The sequence below is a fragment of the Pelophylax lessonae genome (assembly GCF_965119305.1).
Source record: "Pelophylax lessonae genome assembly, chromosome: 1".
Lineage (NCBI taxonomy): Eukaryota > Metazoa > Chordata > Amphibia > Anura > Ranidae > Pelophylax > Pelophylax lessonae.
In genome coordinates this window covers 435,849,980-435,870,478 of record NC_138768.1, presented here as the reverse complement: position 1 = coordinate 435,870,478, position 20,499 = coordinate 435,849,980, and the positions used below count along the sequence as shown (strand labels likewise).

Genomic DNA, 20,499 nt, shown 5'->3' with positions numbered 1-20,499 from the left:
AGAAGCAGTGAGTATGGAAGGGAAGCTTAGACTAATGTAACACACTGGAGTGTGAAAAATCTGGTGCAGTTCTGCATAGCAGGCTCCACCTGACTTCACCTACCAACAAGTGCAGAACAACGATAGTCAGGTCACTTTTCCCTCTCCAGTTTAAGTAGAAACTTTATAAATATTAGAGTAGAAAGCTGCACAGCAGGCAGAGTGCATGTATGAAAAAAAAAAATAGATTGTTGCATACTGGAGTTCTGCTTAACTGTGGTATATGATGGCAAATTAGCCTTGACTACTTTTTTTTTTTTTTGCCAGGTATTTTATTGGGGTTCTGAATAAAGCAACTGGAAAGATGGAGGTGTATGATGCCGAGCATATCAAGATGCAGCCAGTGTTGGAAACTGACAAGAACAGTGAGATACAAATCCTTTTAGTACAACTACAGAATGTTAAATGTGTATCTTTTCAAATTGCTGTGCTTTTCTTACACCTTCTCTGTAAATTGTCTTGACATTTTTTTTTATATTTGCTTTGAATATTTTTGAATTACTTCTAGTCCTATTAGCGTTTTATTTGTAATTTATTCTTTGTGCACATATCTTGCCCAAAGTTCCTTATTCCACACCCTGTGATGAAACTCCTTAGTGACTCTAGATTCCAGGTTTTTAGATCATAGCTAAAGGTCAATCAAAGTATGCCTTTATTTATTTTTCCATAAAGCTTTATGGAGTTTTATAATTACAACATTGCAAAGGTAGCAGGCCTATTGAGTACATAAAGGGATAAGGTTCACACATCTTTGCTAAAAGCCAGAAAGATCTTATCTCAGAGAGGGAACCAATTATTTATGATCCTTTCTGTTCATTTATTAAGTAAACTTTGAGGACTGTCTTCTACCCTCAGGTGAGTGAACTCCAGGTTCCCTATCTATAATTTCTGCGCTCACTAAGTGGCGCTAGCTAGCTTGTGAATTGAGAAGCTTGTATGTGATTCTTTGTGGTCCTCAAAGGGTCGCCAGGAAACGTTTACGCAAGACCAGGACAGAATACTGCCAAGCACGGCTGCTGTTAGAAATCGCGGGGCCCCGTACAGACTACCTGGCAGGGCCCCCCCAAGAAAATATTAAAGATATATTTAGCTAAAATTACAACAAAATCACTATTATCAGACACAAATATAACATAACTCGCATAATTCCTGCTAAATCTAAAAAAAAAAAAAACTATGTTAAATAAAAAAGGAGATGAGAAAAATATACAGGCTGGGCAGTTGGAGCTCAGTGATCAGAGAGACAGAGAGAGAGAAACAAAGTTACAATTTACAAATAAACTCCTGAGCAGAGATAAGTGCTGGGAGGGGGGCCACACAAGGGAGGGGATTAGTGAGGGACGACTTTCTCTTTCTCAACAGATAAAAGCTGATAGCAGGGAGAGGGACAGATCAGATCCAGGTGCTGGAGGAAGATTTCTGTATTTGTTGTCCATCACTAATCCCCCTCTCTGTGTGGGCCCCCCTGTGTGCTCTGGCCCCCTACAAGAGGACTGGTGGTCCCCCCCCCCAATCAGCGGCCCTGCTGCCAAGTAGTGCCTTTTACTACTCTACATGGAATATGCACAAAAAAATTGCACAAAAGGATAATGTTCTGAATGAGTTATTAGAAATCAAAGCTTTATGACTAACCCTGGTAACTTGCAACATGTATTTTATTTTTGCAGTGAGTAAGCAAATTGAAGATGTGACAGACCCATCGTCAAGAACTTACAGAGAAAAGGTGTGTTCTACAGATTTAATTTTTATTATCTTCATGTTTGACACACTTTAAATTCCAAGCTTTATTTTTAAAATGGTTCTTCTAACCATTTCAACAACCTCCCCAACCCCCCCCCCCCCCTCTGCTTGGATGGGAGAGCCCAGGACCGCTCCTTACCAGTGGCATCCATCGTTGTTCCTTCCTCTCTGTGAGATCAGAAACCGGAAGTGACGAGGATTTTGTCCCTTCCAGTTTCTTTTGTTTACTGGCCTGTATGCTCAGATGCTTTGGAGGCCAGAGGAGAGACCCCCAGATCTCTCCATAAAGAGGACCTGTCGGGCCTATGCTATCACAAGCAATAAAGTTGAACAAAAAATTAAAGGGACAGTGTTAAAAAAAAATAAGTAAAATAATAATAATTGAAAGCGCCTTCATCCCCCAGGGCTCACATACATGTAAATGAGAATGCATAGGTTAACTGTGATTGTACCACACGTGAGGTATTGGCACGAATGTCAGAGTGAAAGCAATTATTCTAGCACCAAACTTGCGGGGTCGCTTTAAACTGGAAAGGCTTTTAAAGCGTCGCCTACGGGCATACGCAATTTAAAACTGTGACATGTTAGGAATCTAGTTACTCAGTGTAAAGTCATCTTTAATATTTTACTAAAAAATTGTTTGTGTTCACTAAAATTCATTAAAGTGTACGTTTCCAAAAAAATATCACAAATCTATTACAAACCTCAGCAATTCAAACCGAGCATCAGAAATTACCTTCTGATTATTTTTTTTTTTTTTAATAGTAGGTGACTTAAATGCCTAGGTTTGTGACAGTTTTTGTTTTTGTAAGGGAGGAATTCAATAACCTACCCATTTCCCCAATCATTTTGCGAATAGAACTGCAGGCCTCACAGGGGCAGGACAGTAATTACTACTCGTGCTTTTTCTGGTGTTTCACAGATATTATGTTCATGTTCCACCTGGTCATAGAGAACAATAGCTTTTTATGCCTTGAGCTCAATTCATGCAAATGAAAAATTCTTTTTTTTTTTTTTTTTAAGGATTTTTAAAAAGGTAACATTAATAAGGCTTTTTAACCACTTTAGTACAGGGCCAATTCTGACACTTCTCACATATGTAAAATCTTTTTGTTTGCTAGAAAATTTCTTAGAACCCCCCCCCCCCCCCCCAAACATAATATTTTTTTTAGCAAAGGCCCTAGAGAAAAAAAATGGCGGTTGTTGAAATTTTTTTTAAGAGAAAAAATATACCTGTGCTCAAATCCCAACAGCTAGTACAGGTTTTTAAACTATCAGGTGCTAAAGGGGTGTGACCACATTTAACACTACAAATTCTGGATGGAGCCACTGCACACTGCTACACCCTTTCCTGCAAACTATTCAAGAAAAAAAGGGATATTTAGTTTACATATATTGCAATACATGTTTAAGCTGACCAACTGCGTCAAAGTAATCCCTCTTCTGGCCAGTCCTACACTACCTTGCCGCTGCAAATGCTATGGTGGACACCATGCCAACATGGGGCATAAAGACTCAAGCCGGGGGAGAGCAACTAGGTTCAGATCTGGTCACTGACCTGCATTACAACAGACTAAAGATATACCTATAAAGCTATTGGGATTTGAGCACAGGTATATCTTTTCTCTGTTGTAACGCCGGTCACTGACCAGATCTGAACCTGGTCACTCTCACCCGCCTTGGGTCTTTTATGCCTCAGGTTGGCATGGTGTCCCATCGTAGCAGTGCCAAGGCAGTGTAGGACTGGCCAGAAGAGGGATTACTTTGACGCAGTTGGTCAGCTTAAACATGTATTGGAATATGTGAATTAAATATCCCCGTTTTTCATTACATAGTTTGCTGGAAAGGGTGTAGCAGTGTGCAGAGGGTCCATGCAGAATTTGAAATTTTTTGTCACACATTTTTTTTTGTAAAAAAGCGCAATGAATTTTAGTGAACACCATATAATACCAATTGTCTTGGTAAAATATAAAAGATTGTTACACTGAGTAAATGGATACTGAACATGTCACGCTTTAAAATTGTGCACGCTCATGGAATGGTGACAAGCTACGGTACTTTAAATTATCCGTTGGTGACACTTTAAAAGCCTTTGCAGGTTATTAGTTTAGATTTACTAACGTTCGCGGTGATCCCTCACGTGTGGTGCGATCATGGTTTACATATACATGCAGGACTGACATGTACTGTACGTTCGCCACTGCATGTGATCATGGGATGATTGGGCTTTGGGCACCAATGCAGCGGAACCGACACCGATTGGTCTGATCGGCTGCTTCACTGGCGGCTATGCGGGCCGTAAACAAAGAGCCGGAAACCAGAAGTGACAAAATAGTCGTAGCTTTCATGTTCTGACCTCACACAGTGGGAGGAACCGCTTCACATCCTCTGACTGTGAAGCTGGAGCTGGATGCCCCTACTGTATCGTTACTGGGCTTTCCAAACGCTCGGGAGATCCCGGTAAAAGCAGCAGCAGTGGGAGGGGGTGGGACCCCACTTCCGTCACCTGTAAAAGTATTCCAGCGGATGCCAAGCTGCTCGTACTTTTTACATGAAAGCGGATCGCCGGCCCTAAAAATTGATACCGGGATCATGGTTGTAACTGCTTCCCTACCGCGGCATATATATACTGTGGTCGGTAGGGAAGGGGTTAAAGGATAACTGCCAATAGATGCATTTCAAGCTCTGCAAAAGGTACATAATGTGCAGCAAATGTATAAAATGGCAGAATTCTAAATACATCCCATTTATTGCACTGTATGGCCTGTTCAGCACTTACACATGTGAATACTGTGTTTAGCGCTAGGAGGGGTAGGCAGTACACCTCCGTGTAAGATATACGTGGGGTTAGTGGCTAGCCTGATTGACAATATCCTCCATCTTCTCTTCAGTCCACTGCCACCATTGGCTACATATAACCCAGATAGTCTAGCACAGCCTTTTTTTATCCTTTTCAATGAAGAGGTACCCTTAAAATAACTTTCTGGTCTCGGAGAACCCCTGCTAAAAATGATTATATCTACAACTCATGATACATTAGTGTGATGGTCAGTGGGAAGAATGCTCCTTACACTTGTGATCATTGCGAAGAATTGCCACCTTACAGATAGCTAAAAGTATCAATGGTGTCAGTGGGAACTTATCTGAGAGGCAGAAATTGCACAAGGGACCCCTAACAACCTTGGAGGAACATTTAGGATTCCATGGAACCCTGGTTCAAAAACCCTACTCTAGCATATACACAACCCAGGGATTTTTTTCTTGTCTGTTGCATACTTTTCATCACTTCCAGTCTGGTAAAAATGTTTGGCTGGGGCAGTAAATGAGGGGAAATCTTTCTAATGGCGCAGCGGTTACCAGTAAAACATGACAGGGGTTCCAATCCCCCCCCCCCCAGCTTTAACAAAAAAAAGAAATAATAAAACATTTTTAGCTTGACATACACTGAGTTTGACAGTAAAGGTTATTCTCAATTATCCAAAATGTGCAGTAAGGTATAGTAACAAAACAGATTTTTATTACGCCTGCAGTAAGCACTATTTGGGGGCAAGTTATGTCAAGCTAAGAGTGTTAAGTTTGTTTTTTAATTATTTATATAAATTTATTTATTTATTTTTTTTTTTACCTGAACATTTGCGAATTAATTTTAGGCCTTATGCACACTGGGCATTTGAATGTTTTTGCTGAATGCTGTTTTTTCCTGCACATGTTTAGACACGTCAAGTGTTTGAATGTTTATAGATTCCATTGGCCAGAATTGTTTGTTCTGCCTATTGGAATGAATGGACGCTCAATACATAGTTACATAATTACATACATAGTAGTTGAGGTTGAATAAAGACAATAGTCCATCCAGTTCAACCTGTGTAGGTGTGTGTGGCCGTAATCCTCTCTCATACCCCTGAATGTTCTGATCCTTGAGATGTACGTCCAAGAGTCTTTTGAAAGTAGCCATACTTCCCGCAGAAACCACCTCTTGTGGTAGAGAATTCCACAATCTTGTAGCCCTAACAGTAAAAAACCATCCACATTGCCTGAGGTTAAAACGCTTCTCCTCTAATCGCATTGTATGTCCTTGCGTCCTCATGCAATCCTTGCGACTGAATAGCTTTTTTTCTATGCTGAGATCACCATTGAGATATTTATAAATTGCTATCATGTCCCCTCTTAAGCGGCTCTTCTCCAGGGAGAATAAATCAAGCGATTGCAGACGCTCTTCATAATTAAGGTCCTCCAATCCCCTAATTAGTTTAGTTGCCCTTCTCTGGACTCTCTCCAGCTCCAACACATCCTGAGGACTGGCGACTAGAACTGGACAGAATACTCCAGATGTGGTCAGACCAGAGTTTTATAAAATTGTAGGATTATAGTTTTATCTCTGGAATACATCCCTTTCTTTATGCATGCTAATATTCTGCTGGCTTTGGCAGCTGCCGCTTGACATTGCATGCTATTCTATCCTAGTCTATCCTCTACCAAGACTCCCAGATCTTTCTCCATTTTTGAGTTCCCCCCCCCCCCCCTAAAGTGTATTGTGCTTTTATGTTTTTAGTCCCCAAGTGCAAAACCTTACACTTCTCCACATTAAACCCCATTTGCCATGTCATTGCCCACTCTGTTATTTTGTTCAGGTCATTCTGTAGGATATCTGCTTCATGCTGTGCAGTAATTGCCCTGCTCAATTTTGTGTCATCTGCAAAAACTGATATAGAACTAATGATCAATACTAAACATGTTGAGCATTTAAAGCGCATTTATGCGTGTTAAGTGGTGTTTTTTTTCTGCCCAAAAGCTCATCTCCTAAACACGCTGGTGATAGTTTTTTTTTTTTCTGCTGGTAAGCGCTCCTTTTCTAATATCCCTGTAAACACCTATGTGTGCATAGACGCATAGGCTAATATATAGGGGTGTATTTACAGGCAGAAAAATGCCAAATGCCTTAGTCACCACCTTGCTTCCTGATTTTAGGTTCAGCATTATTTTTTTGTTAACTCTGCATGGTAGCAAGGTCACTTTAATGTCACCTTGGTACATAACATCTCTTATGTAGATCCAAACCGATAACATGTACAGTAGCATGTTGTAATCCTAAGGTATTTACATTTTAACAGGTGGATGCACTTATAGAAGCTTTTGGTACCAATAGACAGAAACGTGCTTTAAGTTCTCGAAAACTGAACCAAGTTGGCAGCGAATCCTTAAATAAAGCAATGGTGAAAGCAGCAGAAGAGATCATCGAGAACAAAGGAAAAACAGGCAAGGGCTTTCTGATTAAATAAATAAATAAATAAATGCCTTAACCTCCTATTTCTTTAATATATCAGTATGTTCACGTACTATTTTCTTTTGTCCTTTTATTGTCCAAGGAAAAAGGCATTGCTTGTATCTGGTACCCGTAGATAGGTTGAGCCCATCGTTTAAGCATGTTAGCCTAGATATTGATGCAGCTAAACCTTAAAGAAAAAGTAGTTTGAATTTTTTGCTCTTTGTTTACTAATGGATGACCAGTTACCATTTTAAAAATCTATTCTCTACAGAGCTAGTGAAAGAAGCAATGGACACGAATAAAGAAGAATTGTCTTCAGTCTTTTTGCCTCCGTGTGATGCTAGTGCAGATAAACCAGAAAATGTGTACAAATTTGATGACCGTATCCTTTTATTGTATGAAATGAAGTCTTTCTGTAGTGACATCTCTGACACACAAAATCCTTTGACTGCTGCTTTTAGCTCTGCATGTACCTGTCAGAATATAGAAGCATGCTGTTTTATGTGACAGCATCTAGCTTTTGCTTTCCTACATTAGTTGTTTGGTTCTAGGTATGGTATATCTTTACAGAAATATATTTTGATTGTTGCACTATAGGAGAAGTGAAAATTAAAGGTGCGCAAAACTGTAAATAAGCAACTTATGCTAAATATCTGGTGCTTGGCTTCACACCAATGCAATGCCTGATCCATGGCGCTGTGAGTGTGTTGCGAGTAAATGATGAAGGCATACGTTTTATCGCAATACAGCATGTGGCAATGAGCTTCCACACACATTTGACTGAATATAATTTAAAATAAGCTTTAAAATGTGGCAGAAAAAGAAAATGGTAACATAACCCGTCTGTAACTGCTGCCACAGTGTTCTATCTAAAGCGATACACAGTGAGCACTCCAAAGAACTCCACTAAAGCTCAATTTTTTATTTATTTTTTAACATTAAACATGTCTTCATACTTGCCTGCTTCCTTTTTTTATATATATATATATATATATATATATATATATATATATATATATATGGTCTTGCCCCAATCTTCCTCTTCTTCTCTGGTCCCTCGTCGGTGTCCTGCCTTGACAATTGCAAATTAAAATAGAATGCAACATTTAGGGGCACTATGGGGTAAACACTGCCATGTGCAGAGGATCGCAAAATTCACTCTCCATTATTAGTAGGGCCTTGTGTCTTTTTTTTTTTTTAATTTTATTTATTTATTTTTTATTTGATTGTATATTGATATGATTTACAGTTTTTTTTTTTTTTTTTGCTGCACTTGCGTGAGAACTATTCAGTCACTTAGAGAGTTTATATATTAAAACTTGGCGCACAATTTTTGTTTTTTAAATTTTATTTAGTATATGCATCTAATTATCATTCACCGTGTTTTTTTTTTTTTTTTTTTTTTTGGGTAAGGTGGGGGGAAATTTAGCATTTGCCTTTTAAGAAATCATAAAAAAAAAAAATGCACCACAAAATAAATTGCATAAAATTGTTTAGAATCATTGCATGTTTTAAATGCTAACCTGTGTATAGGATATATAATACAAGTATCTTCATACTCTGAAAGTGTACAACATTTGAATATCATTCTAGTTACTTCAATTTCATGCAATCCTAGAATATCAAAAACCTTTTATGATAATGTTCCTGTCTTTACGTTGTTTTATAATAGTGGTGTTTTGATCTTAACTCTTGTTAAGTTATTTCTCCTGTGGAATATGAAGCTTTGGAAAGTGTGTCTGCTGCTTTTAAAAACATTACACCTGAGGAACTCCAACAAATGACAGAGAAAAATGAGTAAGCAAATCTTTTGAATGGGTTGGGTCAGCACAGAGTTATAGAAGTAGACCTGTTGTTCTAGGTTCTAGTTTTTTATGGGATGCTCTATGCACCTAAATATGTTATATGGTTACCAGACTTTTATGTTTCCTATATAGGTTTTAGTTTTTCTGTTCTGACAGTGCCACTATTTCAGTATAGCTATCTATGACATTGAGTTAAACAGTGCAAATTTTAGCAAAATAATACATTTGGATGTAGAGGAGATCAGGAATGTGCAGGTGTATTTAGCATGCATGATTTAAATTTATTGAAGCCATAGGATCAGTGCTAGAACAAGGCAGCTAGCACTTTTACAAGGTAAATACTGCAGTGGCTGAATCTACATCTTCTCTCATAGGTTTGCCAAGTGCCAGTGGTTCGAGGAGGGTGTTGCTAATATCCTGGCGTTCCTTTTGAGAGAGGCACAAGACAGGACTTTTAGTTTCGAATTTACATTGACTTACTGCTTCACATTTATTAAAAAGGAATTTGGAGGAACAAGTAATATACAGTGCATCCGGAAAGTATTCACAGTGCTTCACTTTTTCCACATTTTATTATGTTAAAGCCTTTTTCCAAAATAGTTTAAATTCATTATTTTCCTCAAAATTCTACAAACAATACCTCACGATGACAATGTGAAAGAAGTTTGTTTGAAATTTTTGCAAAAATTACATGTACATTATTCACAGGCTTTGCCATGACACTCAAAATTGAGCTCAGGTCTATCCTGTTTTCACTGATCATCCTTAAGATATTTCTACAACTTGATTGAAGTTCACCTGTGGTAAGATCAGTTGATTGGACAAAATTGTGGAAAGGCACACACCTGCCTATATAAGGTCCCACAGTTACCAGTGCATGTCAGAGCACAAACCAAGCCATGAAGTCCAAGGAATTGTCTGTAAACCTCAGAGACAGGATTAAATCAAGGCACAGATCTGGGGAAGGGTACAGAAAAATGTCTGCAGCATTGAAGGTCCCAATGAGCACCATGGCCTCCATCATCCATAAATGGGAGAAGTTTGGAACCACCAAGACTATTCCTAGAGTGGGCTGCCCGGCCAAACTGAGCAATTGGGGTAGAAGGGCCTTAGTCAGGGAGGTGGCCAAAAACACGATGGTTACTTTTGACAGAGCTCCAGTGTTACTATGTGGAGAAAGGAGAACCTTCCAGAAGAATAACCATCTCTGCAGCAAACCACCAATCAGGCCTGTATGGTAGAGTGGCCAGATGGAAACCACTGCTCCATAAAACAACTGCTCCATAAAAGGCACATGACAGCCTGCCTGGAGTTTGCCAAAAGGCACCTGAAGGATTTTCAGACCATGAGAAATTAAATTCTCTGGTCTGATGAAACAAGGATTGAGCTCTTTGGCCTGAATGATTGACGAGCGTCATGCCTGGAGGAAACCAGGCACTGCTCCTCATCTGGCCAATACCATCACTACAGTGAAGCATGGTGGTGGCAGCATCATGCTGCTGGGGATGTTTTTCAGCAACAGGAAATGGGAGACTAGTCAGGATTGAGGAAGAGATGAATGCACCAATGTAGAGACATCCTTCATAAAAATCTGCTCCAAAACGCTCTGGACCTCAGACTGGGGTGAAGGTTCATCTTCCAACTGGACAACAACCCTAAGCACACAGCCATGATCAAAAAGGAGTGACTGACTATGGGGCAGCTCTGTGAATGTCCTTGAGTGGTCCAGCCAGAGCCCAGACTTGAACCCGATTTGAACATCTCTGGAGAGATTTTCAAATGCACCAACGCTCCCCATCCAACCTGATGAAGCTTGAGAGGTCCTGCAAAGAAGAATGGGAGAAACTGCCGAAAACGGGTGTGCCAAGCTTGTATCATCATACTCCAAAAGACTTGAGGCTGTATCTGGTGCCAAAGGTGCTTCAACAAAGTATTGAGCAAAGGTTTATGTACATGGGATTTTTTTTATTTTTAATTTGCAAACATTTCAAACTTTTTTCACGTTGTCATTATGGGGTATTGCTTGTAGAATTTTAAGGAAAATTATGAATTTATTCCATTTTGGAATAAGGCCGGAAACATACAAAAATGTGGAAGAAGTGAAGCGCTGTAAATACTTTCTGGATGCACTGTATGTATTAGAAACTGCATATTTAATCCTTTTGAAGACCACACTGTCTGTACTTTTCAAAACGAATTTCCTTTTTGAATGGCAATTGGAGGCCCTTTTTTTTTTTTTTTTTAAACCGATCCCATTCGACCTAATTAAAGTGGATCTTTACTAAATCAGAGTGCCAAAAACACTATTAAATTTTGTTTTAATATTCAAAGTAAACTCCCTGGCCTGGCTGTGCCCACCTTGAGTAAAGGCAAACGATTCATGTAGCATTTACTTACTGGAATCCATTTGCCCTTAGCTCAAGAATGCATGCATGCAGGAGAGTATGCTTAGCTGAGAAAACCCCTCCTCCCCTCCTCCCTTCCTGAAGACTCCTGTGATGTATGCCATCATTTGCCTAGGCAAGAAACCAGGAAGTAACTGAAGAAATGTAGAAAAAACAAGTTTAAATCAAGAAAATAGAAAAGTATATCATATCTATTTACTAATACTAGCAGCATGAGGTTTGAAAATAATCAATGTTAATTGTGGGAGTGCAGCTCCACTTTAAAGTCCAAATTATCATGGATAATGGTTAACAAATGCCTCTCAACCATTTTGAATTACAAACTTGCCTTTGGCAACATCTGGGGATATCTAAATTTAATGCCTCTCGGATGCCTTATGAGACGTGTATGACTGCATGAGGTTGATTTACTAAAACCTAGAGAGTGCAAAATCTGGTGTAGCTGTGCATAGTAGCCAATCGGCTTCTAATTTCAACTTTTTCAATTAAGCTTTGAAAAAAATCTGGTATCAGATTGGTTTCTCAGCAGAACTGTACCAGATTTTGCACTCTCTGGGTTTAGTAAGTCTCCCCCTATCTCTCTTGTCTGTACAGGATGCACTTTTTTTTTTCTTTGTCTTTGAGCCACTTGTTATGATGTAATATGGAATACGAAGCCTGCACTCTTAAGGTGTTAAGCCGGTCTACTGCAGTCACAAGTTTGTCGTGCACTGCCCTTAACCCACTAACTATATTGCGGTCGGGAAGGATTACTCTAGCAGCATTGCTGTATCACCCCAATGTCCTCCCTATACTAATAGCGTCAATGGAGGGATAAAGTAAAATTGAGTCTTTTTCCACATCCTCGTTTAACGTTTTGGTTTTCCACACTGTTCCGTTTATTGAAAACCTGTTACTTCTTTCATTTGTTAAGTTTTGCACCCTGGTATGCAGCCAAAGTATACGATTTGTCATATGTAACCGTGTTGGATCTTTTTACTCCCTTTTGAAATCCTAAAAAAAAAATCATTGGAAAAGGAAAAACTGCATATTTTGGAGGGTTGTAGTATATTTTACTGCCCTTCTGCAGCTGGGATTCTGTTTGAGTAATTTCAGTGCATGCATTAATATTTGGATAACTAGGCGTGTGTTTAGTTATAGGACCCTTGTTCACCAAGGCCATTAAATCTCTTCTTTTTTCATGCAGGCATACTTTATTTATCCGCCAAGAGCTCCAAGGGCTTAAACTGTCAAAGGACCCTGACCGCCTGGCTCGCGTTCTGTGGTATTTGGACACTCTAATTAAATTCAGCCAACTTAAAGTTGCAAAACGGAAAGGTCAGTTCTTTACGAAAAACTGCAGTACCCCAAATTATTAAAGTGATTATAAACTTTTAACCACTTGCCTTCTGTGCACTTAAATACCCTTCCCATCCAGGCCAATTTTCAGCTTTCAGCGCTGTCACACTTTGAATGACAATTGCGCGGTCATGCTACACTGTACCCATTTGAAATTTTTATCATTTTTTTCACACAAATAGAGCTTTCTTTTGGTGGTATTTAATCATCTCTGGGTTTTTTATTTTTTACAAAAAAAAAGAATAAAGACAAAAAATTTTGAAAAAAAAAAAAAGTTTTTCTTATTTTCTGCGAGTAAATTTTGAAAATAAATTTTTCTCCTTCATTGATGTGCGCTGATGAGGCGGCACTGATCGGCACTGATAGGCTGCACTGATGAGGTGGCACTTATGGGCACTGATGAGGTGGCACTTATGGGCACTGATGAGGTGGCACTTATGGGCACTGATGAGGAGGTACTAATATGCCGCACTGATGAGCACTGATAGGCGGCACTGATAGGCGGCACTGATGAGCACTGATAGGCGGCACTGCTGGGCACTGACAGGTGGCACTGCTGGGCACTGACAGGTGGCACTGCTGGGCACTGACAGGTGGCACTGCTGGGCACTGAGAGGCGGCACTGAGAGGCGGCACTGATGGGCACTGATAGGCGGCACTGATGGGCACTGGCGGATGGCACTGGACACCGACGGGTGGCACTGATGAGCGGCACTGATGGGCAGCACCATCAGTGCCCACACTCAGTGCCCATAGTGCTGCCAGTCAGTGCTCATCAGTGCCTAGATGAGCAGGCACTGATGGGCACTGACTAGAAGCACTATGGGCACTGATTGTGGGCATTGATGGGGGGCACTGATGGCGGGCACTGTGGGCACTGATGGGGGGGCACTGTGTGTGTGTTTTTTACCTTGTGTAATCAGGGCACTGGTGATCGGTGCCCTGATTACATGTCTCTGTGTCCCCGGCGGCTAACGGCTCCCCCTCCTTCCTCACACTGCAGGCTCCGTGTGAGGAAGGAGCGCCGGCGATGAGAGATGATCTCATATGTTTACATATGAGATCATCGCTCATTGGACGGCCAGATCACGTGGTGAATGGCCGCTGTGATTGGCCATTCACCACGATCTGTGATCGGCCGTGTCCAAGGGACACGGCCGACACAGATTTTCCCCGCAGCGCGCTCGCGGGAGCGCGCTGGGGGCGTGTCACTGGGAGGCCGTTTAAAAACGGCCTCCCGAAAATTCGAGTCCGCGCTGCAGCCGTATATAGGCTGTAGCGCGGACGGGGGGAGGTTAAATAACATGTTGTAGTTGCTCTGTGCAGTTGGTTTTGCACAGAGAAGCCCAGATCCTCCTCCTTCTCGAGTCCTTCTTTGGTGCACCTGGCCCCTCTCTCCTGTTGCGTGCCCCCACAGCTGTGGGGACACCCGAGCAGAGTCACACAGGGGTGTCCATTCAGACACAGATCCGCGACCCGGCCCCCGTCCCTTCTCTCTCCTGCTTGGCTGACTGACAGCAGCGGGAGCTAGAGCTGAATGATTAATTGTTAAAAAAAATCACAATCTCAATTCATCCCCCCCTCACGTCCTTAATTCGGCATTTCCTCAAGGAGCTGTTCTCTGCTCACTCACAACTGTCAACTTTTTTTTTTTTTTTTTTTTTTTAATCAACATTGCTAAGCGCTGGGAGATGGCTGCAAACACGTTTTACAATGTATTATTCCATTCTTTTAGATCAAAGGAATGAGCTTTGGTCTGTAAATAAGGGCAGTTCACTTAAAGACCAAGCCTTTTTCTAAAACTTGTTGCTCACAAGTTAAAATCAGTATTTTTTTGTTAGAAAATTACTTCGAACCAATAAATATGTATGTGTGTGTGTGTGTGTGTATATATATATATATATATATATATATATATATATATATCATTGACAGACGCAGCTCCGGATAATTCTTGACCATTGGGTTATGCTGCCCCCTACAGGTGTAGAACACTAGGGGCCTATGAGGCTGTCCCTGCAGACATACACCCACACTCTCTGCTGTAAGTCTGTTTGTTTGTGCCTAGTTTAGGAGTAGGACCTGGTTCCTGGCTGGGACCTTTGTCTTAGCTTTTTTTGGGAACTTTTTTTTTTTTTGAGACTTTATTTTTTTTCTAGTTAGATGTTCCTGAGAGAACTTAAAGCAATTGCCGGCTCTGTTTCGGACTGGAAATTCTAGATCCTTAAGGTCTCCCAGCCTGGCCAGCGAGCGTGCGCAGGTTGTAGTCTAGCACCACGACAGAGCCCCAATGGACTGGATCTGGCCTTGCTCAGTTCCACAACAGACCATTGCAGAAGGAAATTCTGGTCAAGTGGAACAAATATCCTAAGTCGTTGGATTCTATGATTCGGTTGAGTCACAACACAAAGACTGCTCTTCTGTGGTGGCTTCGCCAAGGTGGTTTCCAATTTCCATTTGAATGAAGACATTGTGCTGCCTTCTCTATGTCCTAAACCCAAGCATTCTAAGGAAATTTCGTTGCATTCTCTGGATGTGGTTCGGGCAATTAGGATTTACCTAGGTAACTGTTTCACCTTAAGGGGGGGCCTTAAAGTGGAACTTCCCCTTTTTTAGATGAAGCTCCACTTTAAATACACAACTGGGAACAAGAATGGTTCATGGGACTTTCACAGTGCTTTAAATAATAATATATACATAGTACAGACCAAAAGTTTGGACACACCTTCTCATTCAAAAAGTTTTCTTTATTTTCATGACTATGAAAATTGTAGAGTCACACTTCAAGAGGTAGTCACCTGAAATGGTTTTCACTTCACAGGTGTGCCCTGTCAGGTTTTAAAATGTGTCTTTCTTGCCTTATAAATGGGGTTGGGACCATCAGTTGTGTTGTGCAGAAGTCAGGTGGATACACAGCTGATAGTCCTACTGAATAGACTGTTAGAATTTGTATTATGGCAAGAAAAAAGCAGCTAAGTACAGGAAAAACGAGTGGCCATCATTACTTTAAGAAATGAAGGTCAGTCAGTCTGAAAAATTGGGAGAACTTTGAGGTGTCCCCAAGTGCAGTCACAAAACCATCAAGCGCTACAAAGAAACTGGCTCACATGCGGACCGCCCCAGGAAAGGAAGACTAAGAGTCACCTCTGCTGCAGAGGATAAGTTCATCCGAGTCACCAGCCTCCGAAATTGCAGGTTAACAGCAGCTCAGATTAGAGACCAGGTCAATGGCACACGGAGTTCTAACAGCAGACACATCTCTAGAACTGTTAAGAGGAGACTGTGTGAATCAGGCCTTCATGGTAGAATATCTGCTAGGAAACCACTGCTAAAGAAAAGCAACAAGCAGAAGAGACTTGTTTGGGCTAAAGAACACAAGGAATGGACATTAGACCAGTGGAAATCTGTGCTTTGGTCTGAGGAGTCCAAATTTGAGATCTTTGGTTCCAACCAACGTGTCTTTGTGCGACGCAGAAAAGGAGAACGGATGGACTCTACATGCCTGGTTCCCACCGAGAAGCATGGAGGAGGAGGTGTGATGGTGTGGAGGTGCTTTGCTGGTGACACTGTTGGGGATTTATTCAAAATTGAAGGCATACTGAACCAGCATTGCTACCACAGCATTTTGCAGCGGCATGCTATTCCATCCGGTTTGCGTTTAGTTGGACCATCATTTTATTTTTCATCAGGACAATGACCCCAAACACACCTCCAGGCTGTGTAAGGGCTATTTGACCAAGGAGAGTGATGGGGTGCTGCGCCAGATGACCTGGCCTCCACAGTCACCGGACCTGAACCCAATCGAGATGGTTTGGGGTGAGCTGGACCGCAGAGTGAAGGCAAAAGGGCCAGCAAGTGCTAAGCATCTCTGGGAACTCCTTCAAGACTGTTAGAAGACCATTTCAGGTGACTACCTCTTGAAGTGTGACTCTACAATTTTCATAGTCATGAAAATAAAGAAAAGTCTTTGAATGCGAAGGTGTGTCCAAACCTTTGGTCTGTACTGTATATAAATTTTATTCATATCAAAATGAAGATAAATACATCAGCATGAAAAACATTTTCACATGGAGATAGACATTGGAACATGCTTCTGTCTGCGCTGATTTTTACTTTGATGCTGACCGGTTTTGCCGGAAGTGGCTTCTTCAGAGCAGCGCCAGACTATGAATGCTATTGATATACCAATACAAGTCAATACATAGAATCCAGTTCATGCATTGACCAAAGGCATATAAATAAAGTGCTATGTGTTCAAAAGGTGTGCACCAAAAAATAAGGCAAAATCATACCTGTGGCATGAAGCCTGAGCCTGTGAATATGGTTGTGCGAGCCTAATATCAAGGAGCCAGAGACCATATAACCAGGATGCACCCTCCAATACCCAAAGGTCACCCGCAGAGGGGGGTAGCAGGAGCTGGAGTATTAAAGTTTAATAATTACTCGACCAATAGGGAAACAAAGTTTCTCAATATTTGTGCAAAATATGTACTTTAAAAAAGAGGGTAAATCAAAAGGTCCTCACTTACATTCATTATAAATGCTGATTAAGCTGGGCGGTAACACTAGAGTGAAAGGAGATGACAAATCCAAATAAGGGAAGAAAGATTGAACACAAACAGCGCTTCACACCAAGGTATTGAAACCCACTTGTAGTCTAGAGCAAGTTAATTAGCCTTCAATGAGACCAGGACTCATCTACAGATATAGAAATTTCAGGTCAAAACCTAGGGGAATAAAGATATAGTGCTGTATTTGGGCACATAATCCACCTACAACTTAAAAGGTAACCAAAGAAGGAAAAAAAAAAAAAACCTAATACGTCAAATCAGATCAGCAAAATCGCGGGTCGCATGACGCCCAAAAAAGGTACAAGAGCTTCTTTGGGGCGTTGCTGGTGACACTGTTGGGGATTTATTCAAAATTGAAGGCATACTGAACCAGCATTGCTACCACAGCATTTTGCAGCGGCATGCTATTCCATCCGGTTTGCGTTTAGTTGGACCATCATTTTATTTTTCATCAGGACAATGACCCCAAACACACCTCCAGGCTGTGTAAGGGCTATTTGACCAAGGAGAGTGATGGGGTGCTGCGCCAGATGACCTGGCCTCCACAGTCACCGGACCTGAACCCAATCGAGATGGTTTGGGGTGAGCTGGACCGCAGAGTGAAGGCAAAAGGGCCAGCAAGTGCTAAGCATCTCTGGGAACTCCTTCAAGACTGTTAGAAGACCATTTCAGGTGACTACCTCTTGAAGTGTGACTCTACAATTTTCATAGTCATGAAAATAAAGAAAAGTCTTTGAATGCGAAGGTGTGTCCAAACCTTTGGTCTGTACTGTATATAAATTTTATTCATATCAAAATGAAGATAAATACATCAGCATGAAAAACATTTTCACATGGAGATAGACATTGGAACATGCTTCTGTCTGCGCTGATTTTTACTTTGATGCTGACCGGTTTTGCCGGAAGTGGCTTCTTCAGAGCAGCGCCAGACTATGAATGCTATTGATATACCAATACAAGTCAATACATAGAATCCAGTTCATGCATTGACCAAAGGCATATAAATAAAGTGCTATGTGTTCAAAAGGTGTGCACCAAAAAATAAGGCAAAATCATACCTGTGGCATGAAGCCTGAGCCTGTGAATATGGTTGTGCGAGCCTAATATCAAGGAGCCAGAGACCATATAACCAGGATGCACCCTCCAATACCCAAAGGTCACCCGCAGAGGGGGGTAGCAGGAGCTGGAGTATTAAAGTTTAATAATTACTCGACCAATAGGGAAACAAAGTTTCTCAATATTTGTGCAAAATATGTACTTTAAAAAAGAGGGTAAATCAAAAGGTCCTCACTTACATTCATTATAAATGCTGATTAAGCTGGGCGGTAACACTAGAGTGAAAGGAGATGACAAATCCAAATAAGGGAAGAAAGATTGAACACAAACAGCGCTTCACACCAAGGTATTGAAACCCACTTGTAGTCTAGAGCAAGTTAATTAGCCTTCAATGAGACCAGGACTCATCTACAGATATAGAAATTTCAGGTCAAAACCTAGGGGAATAAAGATATAGTGCTGTATTTGGGCACATAATCCACCTACAACTTAAAAGGTAACCAAAGAAGGAAAAAAAAAAAAAACCTAATACGTCAAATCAGATCAGCAAAATCGCGGGTCGCATGACGCCCAAAAAAGGTACAAGAGCTTCTTTGGGGCGTCATGCGACCCGCAATTTTGTTTGCTTGATGTTACCGCGATTCGGCAGGCGGAAATCGCGGCAACATAGCACTGCGTTTGGGGTGCCATTGCAAATCAGCGGCAACGCACAGGCGTCCCGCAATTTGCAATGATTTCCGGATCGCGGGCAGAATCGCGGTGATTCTGCCCACGATCCGCTACACTAACATGTGAACGTAGCCTTAGCAAACTGATCCTAATGCCTGAACAGTTTTGAAACCTTGACATGTGTTAGTAAAACTGTCCATATCATTTCAACTACTTAGAATATCCAGGAGAATTTTACCTTTTTTTTTTTTTTTTTTTTTTTTTTTTTTTTTTTTTTATTCCAGGATAAATTAAGCTTTCAATTTGAAAGCTTTTTAAAGCTCAATTTATCCTGGAAAAAAAGGTATAATTCTCCTGGATATTCTAAGTAGTTGCAATGATATAGACTGGTTTACTAACCCATGTCAAGGTTTCAAAACTGTACAGGCATTAGGATCAGTTTTACCCACTGTCATTAGGGGTTACATGAGTAGTTTTTTATTTTATTTATATATATATATAATATATATATTAGAGCTGCACGATTAATCGTAACCGAATCGAGATCGCGATTCACTCCCCCTGACGATCTTAACATGACACTTGCTCGATTCTTTACATAGCTATGAGGGAGCAGCTGTCAAAAAAAAAAAAAGCCTCCCACAAAAGCCTATCAGCATTAGTCTCCCACTGAACTGTAAACACAAATGATTACATTGTATCTTTTCTTTCCCTCTGCCGGAGGAAGGAAGTTTAACCTCTTAAAGACTAAACCTTTTTCCTACACTTATTGCTTGCAAGTTAAATCAGTTTATTTTTCCTAGAAAAGTAGTTAGAACCCCCAAACATTTATATATATTTTTTTTTTTTTTTTTTTTAGCAGAGACCCTGCAGAATAAAATGGTGATTGTTGTAAATTTTTATGTCACATGTAAATTTTTATGTCACACTGTATTTGCGCAGCAGTCTTTCAAACGCAATTAATACACTTTTTAATGAATAAAAAAAATAAAACAAAACCGTAAAGTTATCCCAATTTTTTTTATAATGTAAAAGATGTTACACAGAGAATCGTGAGAGAATCGTGATCTTTATTCCAAGCAAAAAAAATTGTGATTCTCATTTTGGCCAGAATCGTGCAGCTCTAATATATATATAATAAATATTATTGTTATCAATTGCAGATCTTATTACCAAAGGATGTCCAGGTATTATTTGTGGAAATTTAATGAAGAACTTTACTGTAACAATCTATAAGGATGGCAGGTAAGATAAATGTATTATTGTACTCCAACAGTTATCTGCTGTACCTGTATCTGCTGTAGTTTGCTGCACCTTCTGTTTGTTGCCCAGATATATTTAAGGGGGTTTACCGGCATATTTTAAAATTTGTATCTATTTCCCTTTCACAAATAAGGCTAACATGCAAACTGGTGATTTTGCCCATGCAGAGCAAACAGGCCACATATGCTTTGTACGGCCCTCCATAGACCTGGATAGGTGAAGAAAGCTTTATGCAGCTATGTGCCACTAAAGCACAGAGACATAATGTTCTGGATGCAGCAGTGTGCATTTGGGATATTACGTCTTTTTGCTAATTTATGCAACTGGTAGTGCATAGCTGGGTACAA

At 40.6% G+C, this 20,499-nt stretch overlaps 1 protein-coding gene across 1 annotated transcript in view; it reads left to right on the top strand.

The window, feature by feature from the left end:
* Nucleotides 1-20,499, top strand: part of POLR1E (RNA polymerase I subunit E) — an 88,460-nt gene that overhangs the window by 24,402 nt on the left and 43,559 nt on the right. Inside the window, exons 4-10 of the mRNA XM_082265268.1 lie at nt 307-404; nt 1,707-1,762; nt 6,891-7,035; nt 7,317-7,427; nt 8,746-8,842; nt 12,442-12,572; nt 20,053-20,134. Coding sequence (XP_082121394.1) covers nt 307-404; nt 1,707-1,762; nt 6,891-7,035; nt 7,317-7,427; nt 8,746-8,842; nt 12,442-12,572; nt 20,053-20,134 — 720 coding nt within the window. The remainder of the gene's footprint in view (nt 1-306; nt 405-1,706; nt 1,763-6,890; nt 7,036-7,316; nt 7,428-8,745; nt 8,843-12,441; nt 12,573-20,052; nt 20,135-20,499) is intronic.